This window comes from Pristiophorus japonicus, chromosome 8, assembly GCF_044704955.1.
Source record: "Pristiophorus japonicus isolate sPriJap1 chromosome 8, sPriJap1.hap1, whole genome shotgun sequence".
Taxonomy (NCBI): Eukaryota; Metazoa; Chordata; class Chondrichthyes; family Pristiophoridae; genus Pristiophorus; species Pristiophorus japonicus.
The window spans coordinates 53,743,560-53,769,149 of NC_091984.1; the positions used below are offsets into that span (position 1 = coordinate 53,743,560).

Sequence of the window (25,590 nt, forward strand, 5' to 3'; positions counted from 1 at the left end):
GCAATGACACAGCACTCAAACCCATGTTTGGTAGCTTTTGCATGAGGTGGTTGTGAGGGGACTTGCCCTATTTGATACTCCAGGGCACCATCTCCAGAGGACACCAGTGCAGCATGCCTAGCAACAGGTGGCAGATAAGACCAGTGCTGTGCACATTAAATGAAGGACTTGACGAAAGGGCATATAATTGGCAAATGAAATTCAACACAGATAAATGTGAGGTATTATATTTTGATAAGAAAAATAGGAAGATCACATATTACTTGAAAAATACGTGGGGTCAAAGTACAAATACACAAATCACTGAAAGTAGCAAAACAGGTTAACAAGGCCATAGAAAAAAACAAACTAAGCACTTTTATTTTTAGAGGGATTGAATTGAAAAGTGGAGAAGTTATGCTAAACTTGTATCAAACTTTGGTTAGACCACATTGGAGTACTGCGTACATCAACAACTTGTATTTATATAGCGCCTTTAACGCAGTGAAACGTCCAAAGGTGCTTCACAGAAGTATTTATTATAAGACAAAAAAACTGACACCGAGCCACTTAAGGAGAAATTAGCACAGGTGGCCAAAAGCTTGGTCAAAGAGGTAGGTTTTAAGGAGCATCTTGAAGGAGGAAAGAGAGGTAGAGAGGTTTATACAGGGAGTTCCAGAGATGGGGGCTTAGGCGCAACAGTAGTAGTGATGTTGGGGAGGGCATCAAACAGGAAATTAGGGGTGCATGCAATAAAGGTGCAGCAGTTATCATGGGTGACTTTAATATGCATATAGATTGGGCTAACCAAACTGGAAGCAATACGGTGGAGGAGGATTTCCTGGAGTGCATAAGGGATGGTTTTCTAGACCAATATGTCGAGGAACCAACTAGGGGGGAGGCCATCTTACACTGGGTGTTGTGTAATAGAAACATAGAAAATAGGTGCAGGAGTAGGCCATTCGGCCCTTCGAGCCTGCACCGCCATTCAACAAGATCATGGCTGGTCACCCACCCCAGCACCTCCCCTCCATGCCCCCTCCACACCCCCCCGGCCACAAGGAGCACATCCAACTCCCGCCCGAACGCATCCAATGAACTGGCATCAACAACTCTCCGCGGCAGGGAATCCCACAGGCCAACAACTCCCCGAGTGAAGAAGTCTCTCCCAATCCCAGCCCCGAACAGCCCAGCCCCCATCCCAAGAGCGTGCCACCCCCCGGCTCTGGACGCACCCAACACCGGGAACACTCCCCCTGCACCCAACCCGCCCAGTCCCGTCAGAATCCTTCCCAAATGCCGAACACCCCCGGATGTCGAGCCCCCAGCCCCGGCCACCCCGGAGCCATGCCCCCGCGATGCCAACCACACCACATCCACCAACCGCCACCTGCGTAGTCCACCCCACTCCGAACACTCCCCGCACCGAGGCACAGAGCCCCCAGGCCCGCCCCACCAAAACACTTCGCCACCCCCGCCCAGACCTCCGCTGCAATGTGACCCCTCCTGTCCCCCGCCCTGGGTTTCTCCACCCCCCACCTCCACCACTCTCTCCTCCATCCCCCGCCCCCATCTCCTCTCATCTTCCCTTTGCCTCCCCGCACAGGCTCCCATCTTGGGGGCGGTAATCTTCTGGGGCAGGGAATTTTAGCCCCCAGCGTGGAAGTCCTGCTCCCGCTGCAGAATTGGCCTTACCACCCCTCAATGGAAGCGGAGTGCAATTTCCCACACTCCACTTCCTTTGGGGGCAGTTACCGGGGCATGACTGGATGCTCCTGTGACAGTTTGAACTGGTGCTCTCCACTCTGTCTTGTGACAGTTGGAACTGGTGCTCTCCACTCTCCCATCCTGTGACAGTGGGAACTGGTGCTCTCCACTCTCTCTCCTGCGACAGTTTGAACTGGTGCTCTCCACTCTCCCGTCCTGTGACAGTTGGAACTGGTGCTCTCCACTCTCCCGTCCTGTGACAGTTGGAACTGGTGCTCTCCACTCTCCCGTCCTGTGACAGTTGGAACTGGTGCTCTCCACTCTCCCGTCCTGTGACAGTTGGAACTGGTGCTCTCCACTCTCCCGTCCTGCGACAGTTGGAACTGGTGCTCTCCACTCTCCCGTCCTGTGACAGTTGGAGCTGCTGCTCTCCACTCTCCCGTCCTGCAACAGTTGGAACTGGTGCTCTCCACTCTCCCGTCCTGTGACAGTTGGAACTGGTGCTCTCCACTCTCCCGTCCCATTTAAAACCGAGTTGAGAAGGAATTTTTTCTCCCAGAGGGTTGTGAATCTGTGGAATTCTCTGCCCAAGGAAGCAGTTGAGGCTAGCTCATTGAATGTATTAAAATCACAGATAGATAGATTTTTAACCAATAAGGGAATTAAGGGTTATGGGGAGCGGGCGGGTAAGTGGAGCTGAGTCCACGGCCAGATCAGCCATGATCTTGTTGAGTGGCGGAGCAGGCTCCAGGGGTTAGATGGCCTACTCCTGTTCCTAATTCTTATGTTCTTATGTTCTTATGACTTCCCCTGATTCTGACTGCAGTGGACCTACGTTTGTCTTTACTAACCTCTTTCTCTTTACATATCTATAGAAGCTTTTGCAGTTCGTCTTAATGTTCCCTGCAAGCTTCCTCTTGTACTCTATTTTTCCTGCCCTAATCAAACCCTTTGTCCTCCTTTGCTGAGTTCTAAATTTCTCCCAGTCCCCAGGTTCACTGCTATTTCTGGCCAATTTGTATGCCACTTCCTTGGCTTTAATACTATCCCTGATTTCCCTTGATAGCCACGGTTGAGCCACCTTCCCGTTTTTATTTTTACGCCAGACAGGGATGTACAATTGTTGTAGTTCATCCATGAGGTCTCTAAATGTCAGCCATTGCCCATCCACTGTCAACCCCTTAAGTATCATTCGCCAATCTATCCTAGCCAATTCACGCCTCATACCTTCAAAGTTACCCTTCTTTAAGTTCTGGACCATGGTCTCTGAATTAACTGTTTCATTCTCCATCCTAATGTAGAATTCCACCATATTATGGTCACACTTCCCCAAGGGGCCTTGCACAATGAGATTGCTAAGTCATAACGGGGAACAAAGAAATGGCAGACCAATTGAACAAATACTTTGGTTTGGTATTCACTAAGGAGGACACAAACAACCTTCCGGATATAAAAGAGGGCAGAGGGTCGAGTAAGAAGGAGGAACTGAGGGAAATTGTGTTGGGGAAATTGATGGGATTGAAGGCTGATAAATCCCCAGGGCCTGATGGACTGCATCCCAGAGTACTTAGGAGGTGGCATTGGAAATAGCGGATGCATTGACAGTCATTTTTCAACATTCCATAGACTCTGGATCAGTTCCTATGGAGTGGAGGGTAGCCAATGTAACCCCACTTTTTAAAAAAGGAGGGAGAGAGAAAACGGAATTATAAACCGGTCAGCCGGACATCGGTAGTGGGTAAAATGATGGAATCAATTATTAAGGCTGTCATAGCAGCGCATTTGCAAAGAGATGACATGATAGGTCCAAATCAGCATGGATTTGTGAAAGGGAAATCATGCTTGACAAATCTTCTGGAATTTTTTGAGGATGTTTTCAGTAGAGTGGACAAGGGACAACCAGTTGATGTGGTGTATTTGGACTTTCAGAAGGCTTTCGACAAGGTCCCACACAAGAGATTAATGTGCAAAGTTAAAGCACATGGGATTGGGGGTAGTGTGCTGACGTGGATTGAGAACTGGTTGGCAGACAGGAAGCAAAGAGTAGGAGTAAATGGGTACTTTTCAGAATGGCAGGCAGTGACTAGTGGGGTACCGCAAGGTTCTGTGCTGGGGCCCCAGCTGTTTACATTGTACATTAATGATTTTGACGAGGGGATTAAATGTAGTATCTCCAAATTTGCGGATGACACTAAGTTGGGTGGCAGTGTGAGCTGCGAGGAGGATGCTATGAGGCAGCAGAGTGACTTGGTTAGGTGAGTGGGCAAATGCATGGCAGATGAAGTATAATGTGGATAAATGTGAGGTTATCCACTTTGGTGGTAAAAACAGAGAGACAGACTATTATCTGAATGGTGACAGATTAGGAAAAGGGGAGATGCAACGAGACCTGGGTGTCATGGTACATCAGTCATTGAAGGTTGGCATGCAGGTACAGCAGGCGGTTAAGAAAGCAAATGGCATGTTGGCCTTCATAGCGAGGGATTTGAGAATAGGAGCAGGGAGGTGTTACTACAGTTGTACAGGGCCTTGGTGAGGCCACACCTGGAGTATTGTGTACAGTTTTGGTCTCCTAACTTGAGGAAGGACATCCTTGAGGGAGTGCAGCGAAGGTTCACCAGACTGATTCCCAGGATGGTGGGAATGACATATCAAGAATACCTGGATCAACTGGGCTTGTATTCACTGGAGTTCAGAAGAATGAGAGGGGATCTCATAGAAACGTTTAAAATGCTGACAGGTTTAGACAGGTTAGATGCAGGAAGAATGTTCCCAATGTTGGGGAAGTCCAGAACCAGGGGTCACAGTCTAAGGATAAGAGGTAAGCCATTTAGGACCGAGATGAGGAGAAACTTCTTCACCCAGAGAGTGGTGAACCTGTGGAATTCTCTACCACAAGAAGTTGTTGAGGCCAATTCACTAAATATATTCAAAAAGGAGTTAGATGAAGTCCTTACTACTAGGGGAATCAAGGGGTATGGTGAGAAAGCAGGAATGGGGTACTGAAGTTGCATGTTCAGCCATGAACTAATTGAATGGCGGTGCAGGCTCGAAGGGCCGAATGGCCTACTCCTGCACCTATTTTCTATGTTTCTAGAAGGCTCAGCCACCAATGGTTGAGCGCTTATAATCAGGGATGCTCAAGAGGGCAGAATTAGAGGAACGCAGACATCTCGGGGGGGGGGGGTGGCGGGGGGCGGTGGGGTTGTAGGGCAGGAGATTACAGAGATAATAACTGTTATTTATATAGTGCCTTTAACATAGTAAAACGTCCCAAGGCACTTCACAACAGTGTTACAGACAAACAAATAAATTTGACTCCGAACCACAGAAGAAATTAAGGCAGATGATCAAAAGCTTGTTTAAAGATAGAGGTTTTATCGAGCGTCTTAAAGGAGGAAAGAGAGGTAGAGAGGCTTAGAGATTTGGGAGGCAACAACACGTTCAAGTACTTTGGACAGGAAAGGAAGGTTGGAGACTGGGCGATAGCTCGCAAGCAAAGTGGGGTCATGGGTTGTTTTTTGAGGAGTGTGGCGATGATAGCAGATTTGAAGGAGAGGGGAACAGTACCTGAGGACAGAGAACCATTAATAATGTCTGATAGGGAGGGGCCAGGTCATGGAGGGATTTGAAAATAAGAATGGGAATTTTGAAATCAAGGTATTGCTTAACCAGAAGCCAATGTTGGTCAGCGAGCACAGGGGTGATGGGTGAGCGGGGCTTGGTGCGAGTTAGGATACAGGCAGCCGAGTTTTGGATCACCTCTAGTTTACGTAGGGTAGAATGTGGGAGGCCAGCCAGGAGTGCATTGGATGAGAGCTTCAGCAGCGGACGAGCTGAGGCAAGGGCAGAGACGGGCGATGTTATGGAGATGGATATAGGTGGTCTTAGTTATGCCGCAGATATGTGGTCGAAAGCTAATTTCAGGGTCAAATAGGTTGCGAGCAGTCTGGTTCAGCCTCGGACAGAAGTTGGGGAGAGGGATGGAGTCAGTAGCTAGGGAACGGAGTTTGTGGCGGAGACTGAAAACAATGGCTTTGATCTTCCCAATATTCAATTAGAGAAAATTTTGGCTCATCCAGAACTGGTTGTCGGACAAGCAGTCTGACAATTTAGAGACGGTGGAGGAGTCAAGAGAAGTGGTATTGAGGTAGAGCTGGGTGTCATCAGCGTACATGTGGAAAATGATGCTGTGTTTTCGGATGATGTCGTCAAGGGGCAACATGTAGATGAGAAATAGGAGGGAACCCAGGATAGATCCTTGGGGTCACCAGAGGTAACGAGGCGAGGGCGTGAAGATAAGCTGTTGCAGGTGATTCTCTGGCTACGATTAGATAGGTGAGAAAGCAACCAGGCGAGTGCAGTCCCACCCAGCTGGACGACAGTGGGGAGGTGTTGGAAAAGGATAGAGTGGTCAACCATGTCAAAGGCTGCAGACAAGTCAAGAAGACAAGTCAAAGAAGGGATAGTTTGCCTTTGTCCCAGTTACAAAGGATGTCATTTGTGACTTTGATGAGAGCTGTTTCGGTACTGTGGCAGGCACGGAATCTGGATTCGAGGGATTCAAACATGAAATTGCGGAAAAGATGGGCATGGATTTGGGACGCTACAATACGTTCAAGGACTTTCGAGAGGAAAGGGAGGTTGGAGATGGGACTGATTTGAGGGAGAGGGGGACATTACCTGAGGAGAGGAGAGAGAACCGTTAACAATGTCAGCTAACATGGGAGCCAGAAAAGGAAGTTGGGTGGGAATAGGGTCAAGGGAGCAGGAAGTGGGTCTCATGGACAGGATGAGCTCAGAAAGGTCATGAGGAGAGATCAGAGAGAAGCTGATGTGAGGTCAGGGCTAGGGCAGGGGGGATCTTTAGAGGAAACATAGAAACTAGCTGCAGGAGTAGGCCGTTCGGCCCTTCGAGACTGCACCACCATTCAATAAGATCATGGCTGATCATTCACCTCAGTACCCCTTTCCTGCTTTCTCTCCATACCCCTTGATCCCTTTAGCTGTAAGGGCCATATCTAACTCCCTTTTGAATATATCCAATGAACTGGCATCAACAACTCTCTACGGTAGAGAATTCTACAGGTTAACAAATCTCTGAGTGAAGAAGTTTCTCCTTACCTCAGTCCTAAATGGCTTACCCCTTATCCTTAGACGATGTCCCCTGGTTCTGGAAGTTTGGTCCGGTGAGCTAGGGGACGGAAGGGAAGAGGCAAAGGTGGCCGAACGGATGGTCTCAATCTTAGAGACAAGAAATCCATAAGCTCCTTGCACTTATTGTCGGAGGTGAGGGTGGAGACTGGGGAGAGGGGTTTAAAAAGGCGGTTTGCAGTGTGGAATAGAAGCCAGGGTTTATCTTTACATTCCAGAATTATTCTGGAATAGTGAGCGATTTTGGCAGACAAGAGTCGGACCCGATGGAGCTTTCTGTCGTCCAGCCATATCTGGCGGTGAATGGCTAAACTAGTTGTCCGCCATATCCATTCAAGTCTGTGTCCCTTGGAATTAAGGGAGCGCAGATCAGGGTTGCACCATGGGGAGAGAGAGTGATTGTTTTAACTGGGACCAGGGTATCAAAGGTGGAGGTGAGGGTGTGATTGGTATGGAATATGGGGATAGTCCAAGAAAATGGATTTAAGATAGAAGATCAGCCATGATCTCATTGAATGGCAGAGCAGGCTTGAAGGGCCAAATGGCCTACTCCTGCTCCTAATTCTTACATTCTTATGATTGAGCAGATCGGTAGCTGCAGAAATGTCATGGTGAATGGAGGGCCAAAGGCTGGACAGTTGAGAGTTCATAAGTGCAGTTGTAAAAGAGTCGGGAGAGAGTTTTTTCCAGGACACAGAAGGAGGTAGGTTTGGTGCGGGGGAGGGGGGGCCGGGGTGGGAATGGAAGAGGCATGTGGGTGGAGAGTGATATGAAGAAGTGGTCAGAGATGGCCTTATCTGCGATTGACACGATGGGAGTAGCAAGGCCACGAGAGAAGGCAAGGTCAAGGGATGGGCATGAATATGGTTTGGGGAGTTTACATGAAGGGAGAGATTAAGGGCAGAGAGGAGGCTAGTGAACTTAGAGGAGAGAATTGATGAATTGAGATGGAGGTTGAAATCACTGAGGTTGAGAAGTTGTTTGGTGCAGTAGCAAAGGGAGGAAGGTAGTGAAGAAATATTGGTAATAACATTTTGTATAGTGGGCGGTAGAGAATGAGAATTTTAAATGAGAGGTGAGAGAGGACAATCCTGGTCACCATATAACCAGAAGGATATAGAGGCACTGGAGAGGGTGCAGAGAAGATTTACAAGGATGATACCAGAAATGCGAGGGTATACATAAGAACATAAGAAATAGGAACAGGAGTAGACCATACGGCCCTCGAGCCTGCTCCGCCATTCAATAAGATCATGGCTGATCTGATCATGGCGTCAGCTCCACATTCCCGCCCGCTCCCCATAACTCCTTTTCCCCTTATCATTTAAGAAACTGTCCATTTCTGTCTTGAATGTATTCAATGTCCCAGCTTCCACAGCTCCCTGAGGCAGCAAATTCCACAGATTTACAACCCTCCAAGAGAAGAAATTTCTCCTCATCTCTGTTTTAAATGGACGGCCCCTTATTCTAAGATCATGCCCTCTAATTCTAGTCTCCCCCATTAGTGGAAACATCCTCTCTGCATCCACCTTGTCAAGCCCTCTCGTAATCTTATACGTTTCGATCAGATCACCTCTCATTCTTCTGAATTCCAATGAGTAGAGGCCCAACCTACTCAACCTTTCCTCATAAGTCAATCCCCTCATCCCCGGAATCAACCTAGTGAACCTTCTCTGAACTGCCTCCAAAGCAAGTATACCCTTTCGTAAATATGGAAACCAAAACTGCATGCAGTATTCCAGGTGTGGCCTTATATAGCAAGACTGCCCTGCTTTTATACTCCATCCCTTTTGCAATAAAGGCCAAGATACCATTGGCCTTCCTGATCACTTGTTGTACCTGCATACTATCCTTTTGTGTTTCATGCACAAGTACCCCCAGGTCCCGCTGTACTGCGCCACTTTGCAATCTTTCTCCATTTAAATAATAATTTGCTCTTTGATTTTTTTCTGCCAAAGTGCATGACCTCACACTTTCCAACATTATACTCCATCTGCCAAATTTTTGTCCACTCACTTAGCCTGTCTATGGCCTCTTGCAAATTTATTGTGTCCTCACACATTGCTTTTCCTCCCATCTTTGTATCGTCAGCAAACTTGGCTACGTTACACTCAGTCCCTTCTTCCAAGTCGTTAATACAGATTGTAAATAGTTGGGGTCCCAGCACTGATCCCTGCGGACCCCACTAGTAACTGGTTGCCAACCAGAGAATGAACCATTTATCCTGCCTCTCTGTTCTCTGTTAGTTAGCCAATCCTCTATCCATGCTAATATATTACCCCCGACCCGTTGTCAAATGCCTTCTGGAAGTTCAAATACACCACACCCACTGGTTCCCCTTTATCCCCCCTGTTCGTTACATCCTCAAAGAACTCCAGAAACTTTGTCAAACATGACTTCCCTTCATAAATCCATGCTGATTCTGCCTGCCTGAATTTTGCTTTTCCAAATGTCCTGCTACTGCTTCTTTAATAATGGATTCAACATTTTCCCAACCACAGTCGTTAGGCTAACTGGTGTATAGTTTACTGCTTTTTGTCTGCCTCCTTTTTTAAATTGGGGCATTACATTTGCAGTTTTCCAATCTACTGGGACCTCCCCAGAATCCAGGGAATTTTGGTAAATTACAACCAATGCAGCCACAATCCCTGCCACTACTTCTCTTAAGACCCCAGGATGCAAGCCATCAGGTCCCGGGGATTTATCTGCCTTTAGTCCCATTATCTTTCTGAGTACCACCTCCTTAGTGATTGTGATTGTATTAAGTTCCTCCCCCCCTATAGCCCCTAGATTATCCACTATTGGAATATTGTTAGTGTCCTCTACCATAAAGACTGATACAAAATATTTGTTCAGAGTTTCTGCCCTCTCCATGTTCCCCATTACTAATTCCCCGGTCTCATCCTCTAAGGGACCAACATTTACTTTAGCCACTCTTTTCCTTTTTATATACCAATAGAAACTCTTGCTATCTGTTTTTATATTTTGTGCTAGTTTACTTTCATAGTTTATCTTCCCTTTCTTAATCATTTTTTTAGTAATTCTTTGTTGGCTTTTAAAAGCTTCCCAGTTTTCTGTCCTCCCACTAGTTTTGGCCACTTTGTATGCCCTGGTTTTTAATTAGATACCGTCCTTTATTTCTTTAGTTAGCCACGGATGGCTATCTTTTCTCTTACACCCTTTCCTCCTCACTGGAATATATTTTTCTTGAGAGTTGTGAAATATCTCCTTAAATGTACACCACTGTTCATCAACTGTCCTACACTTTAATCTATTTTCCCAGTGCACTTTAGCCAAATCTGCCCTCATACCTTCATAGTCTCCTTTATTTAAGCTTAGTACTTAAGCTGGTTAGAGATCCAACTTTCTCACCCTTCATCTGAATTTGAAATTCAATCATGCTATGATCGCTCATTCCAAGGGAATCCTTTACTAGGAGATTGTTTATTAATCCTGTCTCATTACACAGGACCAGATCTAAGATAGCCTGCCCCCTGGTTGGTTCCGTTACATACTGCTCAAGGAACTTGTCCTTTATGCACTCTATGAACTCCTCCTTAAGGCTACCCTGACCAATTTGATTTGTCCAATCAATATGGAGGTTAAAATCACCCATGATTATTGCTGTTCCCTTTTTACAAGCCCCCACTATTTTCTGGTTTATGCTCCGACCAGCAGGATTGCTACTGTTAGGGGACCTATAGACTATGCCTACCAGTGACTTTTTCCCCTGGTTGTTCCTTATCTCCACCAAACTGTTTCAACACCCTTATCATTTGAGCCAATATGATTTCTATTGCTTTTGCAATAACTGTTAGACTGAGTACTGTTTAACTCCAAGAGGTATGACCATGGCTCTGCTTTATTGAAGCCCAAAGTGACTAATATACAAAATGGCTGGCCTTTTATATTTGGGCTGCACACACGTACGTGCAGCCCAATGGCCTCCAACAGTGACGCCATCTAGTGGCTAGTGATCCTAAAAGTACATACATGACAATACCCTCCTCTGAGATTTTACAAATTGAGACGTTCCAGTGTTTTATGCTCCCGGGTTGACCGTCTCAGTTTAACTCCACCCTTGGGTGAGTGTTTCGAGTCTGTTGTGACTGGTGGCTGACCTGGTGTGAATGGCAGTGGCCATGTCAGGGATTGAATGTCCATTTTCATTGAACATGTCAGTGATTGAAAGTCCCGATTCACTGATGACCACCGAGTCCTCTGATGACTGAGGGTAGGTTGATTGGTCGTCAATTGTCTCTTCCTCTGACTGTTCCGGTTTGTCTGTGTGCCGCAGCTTTGTCTGATCCATATGTTTCCTGCATGTTTGCCCATTTTTGAGCTTGACAATAAATACTCTGTTGCCCTCCTTGGCCGTGACAGTACCAGCGATCCACGTGGGACCCTGACCATAATTCAGAACGTATACAGGATCATTTACAGAAATATCGCGTGACACAGCTGCGTGATCATGATACCCTTGCTGACTTTGTCTTCTATATTCAACATGATTATTCAAGTCAGGGTGTACAAGAGATAGCTTGGTCTTAAGACCTCTCTTCATCATTAGTTCAGCAGGCAAGACCCCGGTAAGCGTGTGTGGTCTTGTCCTGTAACTAAGCAGTATGCATGACAGGTGGGTCTGCAGTGACCCTTGGGTTACTTGCTTCATACTCTGCTTTATGATTTGGACAGCACATTCTGCTTGCCCATTGGATGCAGGTTTGAACGGTGCTGGCCTTACATGTTTGATACCATTGAGTTTCATGAACTCGTGAAACTCCTGACTGGTGAAGCACGATCCGTTGTCACTAACAACGATGTCAGGCAGACCATGTGTCGCGAACATGATACTGAGATTCTCAATGGTAGCTTGGATGTGCTGGATGACATGATTATACACTCTTTCCACTTTGAATATGCATTTACCACAACTAAAAACATCTTCCCCAGGAAAGGACCTGCAAAGTCTATGTGGATCCTGCACCATGGTTTGGATGGCCACGACCACAGACTCAGCGGCGTTTCCGCTAGTGCTTTGCTGAGCTGCATGCAAGTGTTGCACTAATGCACACATGATTCCAGCTCAAGAGTCGATTCCAGCTCAGAGTCAATTCCCGGCCACCATACATGTGACCTGGCGATGTCTTTTATCATTACAATGCTGGGCTGTGTGCTATATAGCTCACGTACAAATTTCTCTCTCCCTTTCTTGGGCATAACAACACGATTGCCCCACAGTATATAATCTGACTGAATAGACAGTTCGTCTTTGTGACGAATGTAAGGTTTGGTCTCCTCGCACATTTGCTTGGGTATGGCAGACCAAGCAACTCTTCACCATCGATAAAATCGGGTCCTGGCTGGTCCAGGTCTTAACTCGTTGAGCCGTGACAGGAGTGTCTTCACTCTCAAAAGCATCCATAACTAACAATAGGTCCACCGGTTGTGGCGTTTCCACCTCCGATGTGGGCAACAGCAGACGGCTCAAAGCATTGGCACAATTCTCGGTACCAGGTCTATGGCGAATGACATAATCATAAGCGGGGATAATGTCAGCGCCCACCTCTGGATGCGGGATGAAGCAATTGGTATTGATACCTTTGTTTTCAGAGAACAGTGAAATGAGCGGCTTGTGATCTGTCTCCAGTTCAAACCGAAAACCAAACAGGTGCTGATGCATCTTTTTAACCCTATACACACAGGCTAGTGCTTCTTTCTCTACCTACCATGCTGTAGGCTCTTTCCGCTTTACACAAACTTTTTGAAGTTTACCCGACTCATTAGCTTGTTGGAGTTCGCAACCAATTCCATATGACGAGGCATCACAGGCCAATACTAAACGTTTACATGGGTCATAATGTACCAGCAGCTTGTTAGAGCAAAGCAGATTAGTGGCTTTCTCAAAAGCTCTGTCTTGGGACGCACCCCACACCCAGTTGTCACTTTTTCTTAGCAGCATGTGCAGTGGTTCTAATAAGGTGCTCAATTTAGGTAGGAAGTTACCAAAGTAGTTGAGTAGACCCAGGAACGAACGCAGCTCTGTCACATTCTACCACTTGGGTGCATTTTTATTGGCCTTGGTTTTCACGTCCGTGGGCCTGATGCTGACAGCAGCAATTTTCCTCCCCAGGAATTCGACCTCCGGTGCCACGAAGACGCACTTCGAGTGTTTCAGTCTGAATCCCACTTTGTCCAGACGATGTAGAACCTCTTCCAGGTTGTTCAGATGTTCCTCGGAGTCACAACCTGTGATCAGGATGTCATCTTGGAACACGACGGTTCTGGGAACGGACTTCAGTAGATTTTCCATGTTCCTCTGAAATATTGCTGCAGCCGAGTGAATTCCAAAAGGGCACCTGTGATAAATAAACAGTCCTTTATGCGTGTTAATGCACGTAAGTCTCTTTGACGTCTCGACCAGCTCCTGTGTCATGTAGGCCGACGTCAAGTCCAGTTTGGTGAACGACTTCCCCCCCGGCTAGCGTTGCAAACAAGTCATCAGCCTTCGGTAATGGGTACTGATCCTGTTTCGAAACCTTGTTGATCATAGCCTTGTAGTCTCCACAGATTCTGACTGTGCCATCACTTTTCAGCACAGGAACAATGGGGCTGGCCCATTCATTAAATTCAACCAGTGATATGATCCTTTCACGCTGGAGTCTATCTAGTTCGATTTCGACGTTCTCCCTCATCATATACGGAACTGCCCAAGCTTTATGATGGATGGGGCTTGCATCCAAGTCCACGTGGATATGCACCTTGGCTCCCGTGAAGTTGCCGATGCCTGGTTCGAACAGCGAGGGGAACTTGCTCAGTACTTGGGCACATGTATCTTTCTCCGACGACAATGCCTTGATGTTGTTCCAATCGCATCTGATTTTTTCAAGCTAGTTCCCGCCGAACAGCGTTGGGCCATTGCCTGGGACAATCCATAGCAGTAACTCGTGAACCGCACTGTCATACGACAATTTAATTGTGGCGCTACCAATCACCGTTATGAGTTCTTTGGTGTATTTGGCATTGACTGGACTCAGTCTGGGCCTCACAGCCTTAGTATCCCACAGCTTGTCGAATGTCCTCTGGCTCATTATTGATTGACTCGCCCCCGTGTCCAGTTCCATTAATACCGGCACCCCATTAAATTTCACGTTGATCATTATCGGTTTGCTCTTAGTTAGGAACGAGTACAGTCCATACACTTCCTCTTCTGGTATCTCAGATTGCATATCCGGATCTGCGCTAGTCTGACCATCATCCTCCACATGGTGTGTCACAGCACGCTTGCTCATCTGCGGACACTTGCGCTGGAGATGCCCCACTCTCAGACAGCCTTTGCAACTACATTGCTTAAATCGGCACTGCTGGTGCCGGTGATTTCCCCCACAGCTCCAACACGGAGAAATCGGATGCATTCCCGCTGACGGACTTTGGGCAGCCACAGGTTTTGCGTAAGCAGTCGGGTAGGCCCTGCCATATGCCGCTCTGCCGAACGCCGAATCAATCCTATTTACTTGCCGAGTTTCGATTTTTCACTGATATCTGCTTCAGACTTCTATCCGTCGTCATGCATGACTGAGCGATTGTGATGGCCCTGTTCAAGTCCAAAGTCTTCACCGCCAGTAGTTTACGCAGGATCACCTCGTGGTTGATGCCAATTACAAAGAAGTCCCGCAGCATGTCTGCCAACACAGCCCCGAACTTACACAGCCCCGCTAGACGTCTCAGGTCTGAGTGAATGTGTGTGTAAAATCTGTATCTCGAGATGATGATGCCTTCGTCTGGCTTTAGGGTGGTCCTGTACCAGTGTACACAATTCTTCATACGTCTTCTCAATTGAACTCACAGGCAGGAGTAGATTCTTTATCAGACCATAAATTTTTGGACTGCAAACCATGAGGAACACCACCCGGCGCCGATCTGTGTCACCTACCTCCTCCATTTTGTTGGCCCGTTCTTAATGGCTCAAATGGCTCACAAAGTCTGCCCAATCTTCTCCTTCCACAAATCGCTCCAACAATCCAATTATGCTAATTTTTGCATGTAAAGATTCTTGTTGCCTCGTCGCCAAATGTTGTGTCTGCAATAACTGTTAGACTGAGTACTGTTTAACTCCAAGAGGTATGACCTTGGCTCTGCTTTATTGAGGCCCAAAGTGACTAATATACAAAATGGCTACCCTTTTATACTTGTGCTGCACACACGTGCATGCAGCCCAGTGGCCTCCAACAGTGATCCCAAAAGTACATACATGACAGTTTCTTACTATTGCAGTGATTCCATCCTTTATCAATAGAGCTACCCCACCTCCTTTTCCTTTCTGTCTGTCCTTCCGGATTGTCAAGTACCACTGAATATTTAATTCCCAATCCTGGTCACCTTGCCACCACGTCTCTGAAATGGCTATCAGATCATACCCATTTGTCTCAATTTGTATCGTCAACTCATCTATTTTGTTACAAATGCTATGTGCATTTAAACAAAGTGCCTTTAAATTTGTTTTTTTTACCCTTTTTTCCTGCTTGTTTCCTCTCTCCTTCAAACTCACTTTCTTTATTTTTGCTTTCTAATTCCATCTTTACTCCCCTCCCTACTAAATCTATTTTCAGGTTCCCATCCCCCTGCCAAGCTAGTTTAAACCCTCCCCAACAGCACTAGCAACCCCCACCCACCCCCCACCACCGCGAGGATATTGGTCCCGGCTCTGTTGCGGTGCAACCTATCCGGCTTGTACAGATCCCACCTCCCCCTGAAGCGGTCCATATGTCTCAGGAAACTAAAGCCCTCCCGCCTGCACCATCTCTCCAGCCACGTATTCATCTGCTCTATCCTATTTCTGTACTCACTAGCTTGTGGCACTGGGAGTAATCTGAAGATTACTATCTTTGAGGTCTTGCTTTTTAATCTCACTCCTAGCTCCCTAAACTCTGCCTGCAGGACCTCATCCCTTTTCCTACCCTATGTCATTGGTACCGATGTGGACCACGGCCTCTGACTGATCGCCCTCTCCCCCCAGAATGCCCTGCAGCCGCTCAATGACATCCTTGACCTTGGCACCAGGGAGGAAACATACCATCCTGGAGTCACATCTGCGGCCGCAGAAACGCCTGTCTGCTCCCCTGACTATTGAGTCCCCTACCACTATAGCTCTTCCATTCTTCTTCCTCCCCCCCCCGTGCAGCTGAGCCAACCGTGGTGCCGTCGACTTGGCTCTGGCTGCACTTCCCAGAGCCACCATCGCCCCCACAGAGTACCGGTTGGAGAATGAGGTGGACTCAGGGGACTGCTGCTCTACCTGCCTAGTCCTCCTCTTCTGTCTGGCGGTCACCCACTCCCTCTCTGCCTGCACACTCTTAAGCTGTGAGGTGACCGCCTCTAGAAACGTGCTATCCACATTGCTCTCAGTCTCGCGGATGCACCACAGTGACCCCAGCTGCCGCTCAAGCTCCAAAACACAGAGCTCGAGTTGGTGCAACTGGAGACACCTCCCGGACACGTGGTCGCTCCAGCTGTGCGAAGCGTCCGGGTCTTCCCACATGCCACAGGATGTGCAATCCATGGGACTGAGCTGCCCTGCCATCCCTCCAGTTACACTCGCAATTATCGAGTAGAACTAAATTTCTAAACCTTAGCACAACATACCCACCCGCTACTCAGCAAACAGCCGATTTAATTAACTGGCTCTCCTTAGATAATAAGGATCACATATATTTACTGGCAAATGCTACTTACAACAATGCCAAAGGTTTCCTACTGAAAAGAAAAATACTCACCAATCACTTACCCACTTGACTGTGATGTCACACTTCGATTTTGATTTTTTTTTAACTTTTTGTCCCTGCACCAGCTGGCTCCTCTTTTATGGGCCTCGACCTCCCGCTCCTGTGATTCCTCCCGAACTGCTCCTGACCTTTTTATGGCCTCGACCTCCCGCTCCTATCAGGAAAGGATGAATAGGCTGGATCTCTTTTCTCTTGAAAAGGGAAGGCTGAGCGGTGACCTCATAGAGGTCTTTAAAATTATGAAAGGTATTGATAGAGTAGATACAGAGAGTTTTTCCACTTCTGGGAAAGAACAATCTAGTGACCATCAATATAAGATAGCCACCAAGAAATCAAATTGGGAATTCAGAAGGAACTTCTTTATGCAGATACTGTTGAGAATTGTGGAATTCACTACCACAGGGAGTGGTTGAAGCGAGTAGTATGCATTTAAGGGAATGCTAGATAAGCATATGAGGGAGAAGGGGATAGAGGGTTATGCTGATATAGATGAGGAAAGATGGGAGGAGAGTCGAGTGGAGCACAAACGCCGGCATGGACTGGTTCGGCCGAATAGCCTGTTTCTGTGCCGTATATCCTATGTAATGACCTGGAAACAGATATGAAAGAAAATTACTGTGGTGTATGTAGCACACAAATCACTGACTCCACACGGTTCTAGTGTAAATCTAACTGCTGTGACCTTCGTCCTTTATTGTTCAGCTCCAGAGTACCTCTCAGGTGTGGTGGTCAGCCTTATATAGCCCTTGTTGCAGGTACTACCAGGTTTCCCACCACAGCGCCCTCTGTGGTGTGGCATAGTGCTTACATTACATTTACGGTACTGGGACGATACACACATCATTACATAACATCACCTTCCCTCCCCCCACCAGGATGCAGGACAACGATACACACATCATTACAAAACATCATACTTGTCCAACAAAAGGCAGGTAGGCATAGACAGTGCGTTCAGAATGAGAAAAGGGGAGGTGCAACGAGACCTGGGTGTCATGGTACATCAGTCATTGAAGGTTGGCATGCAGGTGCAGCAGGCGGTTAAGAGAGCAAATGGCATGTTGGCCTTCATAGCGAGGGGATTTGAGTACAGGGGTAGGGAGGTGTTGCTGCAGTTGTACAGGGCCTTGGTGAGGCCACACCTGGAATATTGTGTACAGTTTTGGTCTCCTAACTTGAGGAGGGGCACTCTTGCTATTGAGGGAGTGCAGTGAAGGTTCACCAGACTGATTCCTGGGATGGCGGGACTGACATATCAAGAAAGACTGGATCAACTGGGTTTGTATCCACTGGAGTTCAGAAGAATGAGGGGGGATCTCATAGAAACGTTTAAAATTCTGATGGGTTTAGACAGGTTAGATGCAGGAAGAATGTTCCCAATGTTAGGGAAGTCCAGAACCAGGGGTCACAGTCTAAGGATAAGGGGTAAGCCATTTAGGACCGAGATGGGGAGAAACTTCTTCAGCCAGAGAGTGGTGAACCTGTGGAATTCTCTACCACAGAAAGTTATTGAGGCCAATTCACTAAATATATTCAAAAAGGAGTTAGATGTAGTCCTTACTACTAGGGGGATCAAGGGATATGGCGAGAAAGCAGGAATGGGGTACTGAAGTTGCATGTTCAGCCATGAACTCATTGAATGGCGGTGCAGGCTCGAAGGGCCGAATGGCCTACTCCTGCACCTATTTTCTATGTTTCTATGTTTCTATGTTCGTTTGGTACATATTATCTGGTTTCCTTGTTAGCCGTTATCATTAATTGTACTTCATCCATTATTTTACACAAATACAGTGGCCATTCAGCATTAAAAAATTAATTCTTATTATAAATTCGCCATCTCACATTAACATAGCTCATTTTGGACTCGCTCTGCCTTACAGAAGTCCTTTGTGGAGACCACCTCTTGGTAAGGCCCTTTTAAGACTCCCGGGTGCATTTCCTTTTTAAGGCGCCATCTTTGATGCAGGAGGATTCCACGAGGATTCTCCTTGGGCGCCGCCATCTTTGATGCTCTGCTGCTCCGACACGATGTCGCCGCCATCTTCTTCTCCGCCGCTCCGGATGCCCTCCGCCGTCGCAGCCTCCGCTCCCCTCCGCTGCCACCTGACTTGCCGCCTCTCCTGCGGCCGTCGTGGCTTCTCCAGCGGCCGCACTTGCCGCGTCCCCCGCGGCCTCCGTAGCGGCCTCCCATGCGGCCGCCGACCTCCAGCTGCTGCCGCTGCCTGATGCTAACAGCTCCTCGGCGGGGCTCTTCCGAACCACCGGCCATCCTGGATCCCTCGCACCCAGCCGGCTCACTCCCCCCCCACTAGGCCCCTCTGTGCAGGGCTGCTTGCCTGTGGGGGCTGAGGCTGCAGGATCTGTGTGTGAGGTCCGGGGCTGGGGCTTGCCTGTGGGGGCTGGGGTTGCAGGATCTCAGTGTGAGGTCCGGGCCTGGGACTTGCCTGTGGGGGGATTGAGGCTGCAGCTCCAGCTCGGTCGGCGCTGCTCTCTGGGGACCCGGGGCATGGCAGCACCCCGGGGAGCAGCAGCCTGTGGAGTGGTGAAGTCTTCCCAGCTCCTACGGACCATCCCCATCCACCTCCAGCCAAGGAGTGTCGGCCCATCGCCTGCAATGACCCACAAAGGTAAAGTGTGCGTCTCGTCCCCGTGGAATACCTGCACCTCCGCTCTGCCAAGAACAGGTATTAGTTCCCTGGTGTAGGTACGCAGCTTCACCGTGACCGGGACCAGCTTGGGTCGTGCAGCTGGGTTAATCCACAGTTTATCAAAAGTTCTCCGACTCATCAACAACGGACCCGAGCCCGTGTCCACTTCCATACTCACTGGGACTCCGTTGATTTTTACTTCCCTTATCACTGGGGGCGAATCGTCGGTACACGTGTGCAGTCCAAACACCTCATCATCTTCTACCTGCTCCTCGCTGAACAGTGGATCATCCCCCATCTCCTCAGCCACATGGTGAGTCTGATTTCTTTTACACATACGTTGAAGATGGCCTTTAACGTGGCAGGTATTGCACGTATACTCCGCAAACCTGCACCGGTGAGCCCCATGGCTTCCTCCACAGCGCCAGCATGGTGCTGCATGATTGGCCCCCCTCAGCGGACTCTGAGTTCCAGGATCCCGAGGTCCGTGCTCTCTGCCCCGGGCAGAGCCATGTTCTGCAGTTTTGTCCGTGGTGGGCGCTATCCTGTGGACAGTGCCTGCCGGGTTCGACACTGTGTGGATTATTTGCTTGGTGCTGCAAGTCGAGGTCATATATGCCCGGCTGCTGGTGATGGCCTTTGTCAGAGTGACTGTGGGTTCCGTGGCTAGCAGCTTGTGAAGGAGGCCCTCGTGGCCAATCCCCCAAGACGAAAACGTCCCGCAAAGCCTCGTCAAGGTGTGTGCCAAAATCACACGGCGCCGCGAGTCTCCTGAGGTCCGCAGCATATTTGGTGACATCCTGGCCCTCGGGTCTGCAGTGATGATAAAATTTGTATCTGGCCGTGAGGATGCTCTCCTTCGGTTTCAACTGGTCACGAATGAGTTCAGTCAGCTCCTCGTATGACTTATCCCTGGCGCTCCCAGGTGCCAGCAAATCCCTGACGAGACAGTAAACCTCAACTCCACAACTGGAGAGCAATATCGCCTTACGCTTATCTCTCATTGCGTTGGTGTCCTCCTCCAGGTCGTTTGCTGTGAAGTAGTACTCGAGCCTTTCCGTAAAGGCCTCCCAATCATTGCCCACGGTAAAATCCTTTAGCGAGCCCAGAGTAGCCATGGTTGCATGGAGTTCGTCCGCTTCCTTGTTGCCAATGTGGTGTATGTAGTACACAAATCACTGACTCCACACGGTCTGGTGTAAATCTAACTGCTGTGACCTTTGTCCTTTATTGTTCAGCTCCAGAGTGCCTCTCAGGTGTGGTGGTCAGCCTTATATAGCCCTTGTTGCAGGTACTACCAGGTTTCCCACCACAGCGCCCTCTGTGGTGTGGCATAGTGCTTACATTACATTTACGGTACTGGGACGATACACACATCATTACATAACAATTACTACCCAACATTCATTCACAGATAGATGGTCCAAGTATGTCCAATTTACAATTGAAAGCCAAACTGATCTCTTCAAAGGGCTTCACACATCAAATAATTGTAACACAACCTGGCTGCATAATGCATTGTAATTTATTCAAAGAGAATGGGCTGTAAATGGGCACATGTCTGTCACTGTGTATATGTTCTTTTAACTTGCATGTTAAGACTACTCTGCTTGCAAAATAAGATAGTCCATAATACAAAGGAACATAACTGAGCTGCAGAAAGAACCCAGATATCACACATCCTTGACTTTCTTGGAGGACATTAACCGGGCAACCTTGCATACAAGAATGTGGAGGGAATTAAGCTCCCCCAAGCCCAGAGTTAGTACCATACTGTGAGGGCGCAGGGGCAGCACGGGCCAGCCCACACTGCATGCGATATGTGTGCGCACTAGGTCCATGCAGCAACTGGTCTCGAGTCGTCTTGGTTAATACTTGCCACTGGACGAAGACCTAGCTCTGTCAAGCCCGTGTGGTGTCTGGGGTGCAACGGCCACCACATGTTAAAAAATCCGCGCACAGGCATCTTCCACCCTTCAGGATGTAGTTCGGGATCGGGAATATTAGGTCCTTCATTGAAACACCTGTGAACACATTCCTTTTCAGTGTGGAAGCAGTCATCCTCGTTTCGAGGCACTGCCTATGATGATGATGCTATTATGTCTTGTCCCCCTCCTCAATCACTCCCACAGTCATATAGACAACCACACAAATACCTCACACAGAATTTTGCAAGGTAAAGTCTGTTTGAAGCAATACCCAATGATGCCGAACACACCTGGAGATTAGCAATGCTTTCCTCACTAGAAGTTCATCCTTCCGATGCCATCATTATACTTCCATACAAGCACAATTTAACAGAAATGATTAGAAAGCAATTTTTAAAAGTCCAAAATGTGTCAGGAAATTTATTGACCATTTTTAGACATTTATTCAATCAATAGCTGTGACAAAAGAAGTGTTTCATTTCTCATGCAAATATTTTAATCCTGAAAATACTGCAGGTAACATTCACTTTCCCCCATAATTTAAACTGTACGCCTTATTGCTTTCACATGTGTGAGATGGCACTGCATCAAAAGATATTGATGAACGTTCAACATCCATGACCTATACTAAATTCTTCTTGCATGTTAGCCTCGTGGTTAGACTCTATACTATAGCTTTTTCTGTAACTTCCTGGTGTTGTCCTAACCCAATATCCAAAAATGCACTTTCCAGCACGGATCATTGAATAACGTTGTAGAGCAGGAATTGTAACTCTTTTTTTCTACTCCCTAATTCCATGGCCAAATGTATCCTTGCTGCTGCCATGAATTCCTCATACACCATGACTCACAGATGGGACTTTCTTTCTCTGTATGGCTCAGTAACATATCAGGCAGTGCATTTGCTCACTGAGCCACAGGGGCATCAACCTGACTAGTCCGTTGTTTCCAAATAATTATTTTTGTTTTTATTGGCTATTCTTCAAACTTTAGGGTGTAAAATGGTACCGCATAGTGGAGGCAATTTTGAATTTTCACACAAAAAGGGCACAAAGTAGGCAGAGTACCAGCCCGATAGCTGCAGTGAGAGGTCATATTAATTTTAATGCTAGGACCTCATTTAAGCTGCTTGCACATTTCAGTTAGCTTGTCAATTGGAGAGGGCTGAAATTCCATGGTGCTAGTATAAACCCAGCTGGTGCAGATAGGTGAAAGGAGACGGTCCCAGGGGAGAGCCTCAAAGGTTTGGGTTATGTGGTGGATCAATTTGTGAAGGGTCAGAAAGAGTATTAATGCTTTTCCCGACTCCTCAAATATCATTTTTATACCTGAAAATTACCTGTTTTTGAGCGACATGCAGTGGTCCCTTTACGGAATGCTAATTAGGCCACTCCATAACAAGTATCACCGGGCAGAGCATGCAAAGTACATGCTTTGCCCATTGGTACTGAAAATTGCAAAGGGACAGGAGGTCTAGCCACCCATTTTGAGACTCAGCTGAAGATTGCGTCGAATGGCCCTTGAGTGGTCAATGGATAGGTTTCTGTTTTACAATTTTCAACTGTTGGATGAGCTTTTTATGCCAGAAAACAGGACCGGCAATAGTTGTAAATCATCCCCCGTACCAGTATTTTAACCCTAAGAGGGCATTTAAAATAAACAAACTAAGCTAACTTGGTAGCATAGTGGTTATTAGAAAACTATTTGTTAGACATTTGGGTGGCAGTTTCATTTAGCCTGTCTACAAGGATGATTCAGTGCACTATTCCTGGAGGCTTGCTAACTCTATAACATTTCAGTCTTCCACACATCCAACAAAGTAGAATGAAGCTCATGTTCTGTTTGACAGTGGAGTCAAGGGTTAGGGGGAGCGGGCAGAAAAGTGGAGTTGAGGCCAAGATCAGATCAGCCATGATCTTATTGAATAGTGGAGCAGGCTCGAGGGGCCAAATGGCCGACTCCTGCTCCTATTTATATGTTCTTATGTTACTATCAAATGAATAACCAAGTGCTAATTCAACTGTTCTTCAGCCAGTCTTTCTCCAAACTGTGGTACATAATAGGTGAATCTGTGGTCTGTGTCTAATCAAACAACAAGGTTTACAGTATGCTCAGCCATTTAGCTCTGAGATCTTTTCCTTGGTGACTAACTCTCAAATGCTTTCATTACATTCCTCAACCTGTTCTTTTTATGTTGTAGTTTGTATTTGTTTTATCTTCTCGCTGTAAAGAGTAAAACTGTAGTTCCATCCTTTAAAATATTTTTTTCTTAAACAGATGACTGCAAGAACATTGCCAACATAATGAAGGAACTAGCACGAAAAGGGTTCACTTTCAAACAAACTGGATCACACCTCTGAGCATGCAGAAGAAAAGAACATATCTCACTGCTGTGAAAAAGCTGACAAAAATATATGGCAAAACTAATTCAACCATATATGGCATGTAATCTGTTGTCAAAAATAATCTAGTTTAATTATACTAATGTTACAATAAGATATTCTTTTCTTCATAAGGTGGAATATTCTGCCGCTGATTGATGAGTAAAACATGCTTTCTTTTTATTGAAAATTGAAGTTTATTTCTAACTTAAAAGGGAAGCTTATTTTCTAAAGTGTCAAAAATCCTAAAATGTGTAAAGGAAAATACTTATACTCTTAACTATGTCTCAGTTACCATGTTTTGTGCTTTAAAATTGTGGGTTCTAGGTAGCCTTCAGAGAGAGATTTATTGGCCTAATAGACTATGGTATAGTAGAGGAAAATCAGACGTGGAGGCCTACCACTACACCCCCACCTCAACTTAGAGTTTCCTCCCCGACCCTGTCAGGGTTAGGGTCAGTTCCGCCCCATATAAATGACACAAACCCACAAGATCACCCCTAGGGACCACCAGGAGAGGGGTGCGATAATCGCTGGGGCTGTAGCAGAAAGCCAACTAGTTCATTGGTTGAAGTATTAGGGCCTTGTAGTAGCTATGTCTCCCTCCACAAAGGGCCCAAAACATTCACCACCTGTAGGCCTCGGTCCAGCCCTTTACAAATTTACCCAGTTCTTCGGGGTAGTTGTGACGCCTTTAACATTAGCATCCTCTCCATGATGCCACAGTGGAATTCTTACTGCAGCACCACTACATCGTCCTCCCTGGCAGTGGCAGGCTTCCACTTTGAGACGGTGATTCTGCTGAAAACCCACCCTACATAGTGACACTCGACACAGAGGCCCAATTTCCATTGTGCACTGTGGCAGCAAAACGTGAATGCATATTTATAATTGCGTTCATAGTCTCACTATACATTGTGCAGAAAAAATTCGCCCACCTCCATCTGATATTACAAATTTCCATGATATGTACTTGTATTTACCTTTATATCATCTAAGGATTATGTGAGAATTTAATGTAAAACACTTCCCTTTTAAAGTAATTCTGGCCGTTTTTATGCCATATTTCACCTTTTCTAGTGAGTTTTATTTTGCTTGCTTCAATCTTTTCTCAAATGATCAGAAAAAAATATTTGTTTTTATCCTTCAGTGCAAGGTGACAGTTGAGTGGCCTGCAATGGTGGTGGGTTTCCCAAACGAAGGTACTGAATTGTGTATGAAAATTTAGGGGGAAAATACATTTCAAGAGACATTTTTGGAATTATGGGGAAGAAGAAATAGGTGGAGGAAAAGTATCGGCAAATAGCTAATGCAATGGTAACTTTTGACTCTCCTACTGATTGCCAATTATCTATAAAGGGAGAAGCAGTCTTTAGTTCAATTTTAATTTTCAATCAAGTGTAATTAGTTCATTTAATTATTTTGTTATAATTTGTATGATGGAAACTACATGCTGACTGAATCTTATCATGTAAAACTTTTTTGTAATATTCTGTTCTGAAATGCAGATATTAACTTAATACATATTCTGTGCTGTAAGTTATTAAGTACTAGGCTAGTGTATCATTCTTATTTTCATGAACTACTTTCATATCTTGATCTATTAATCAAAATTGGTTACTGCCACAATACAAACACAGTCACAAGACACAACTTAATTACATTCTAAAAGTTGCCAGGTACCACCATAGGCTCAACATCAGAGTTGTGGAATATCTAACTTATATGCCAAATGATCCTAATTAGTTTATTTCAGTGTCTTCTGTGTGAGATGAGCAAAAAAAATTCCAGCTATTCATTCCAGGTTAATCATTAGTAACTGAAAGATATATATTCATATATTATTATCCCTCAAGCAGTACTGACCTCCATTTAGATGTGACTATAATGTACTATAGATGACACTTCCCATGTTACAACCACATTAAAGGAAAAGAAGAATATTCAACATTCCTATGCACCAGGACCTAGTAACATTTCTTTGGAGCTGTAATTGCCGCATAGTTATCCA

The 25,590-nt window shown here is 46.5% G+C and overlaps 1 protein-coding gene across 6 annotated transcripts in view; it reads left to right on the top strand.

The window, feature by feature from the left end:
- LOC139268074 (ERI1 exoribonuclease 3-like) overlaps positions 1–25,107 on the top strand; it is a 535,481-nt gene extending 510,374 nt beyond the window's left edge. For all 6 annotated transcript variants that reach the window (XM_070886065.1, XM_070886068.1, XM_070886069.1 and 3 more), the window contains exon 8: positions 23,476–25,107. In XM_070886065.1, the coding sequence (XP_070742166.1) occupies positions 23,476–23,558 (83 nt within the window). In that variant the 3' untranslated portion in view covers positions 23,559–25,107. The remainder of the gene's footprint in view (positions 1–23,475) is intronic.
- Positions 25,108–25,590: the final 483 nt, after the last annotated feature.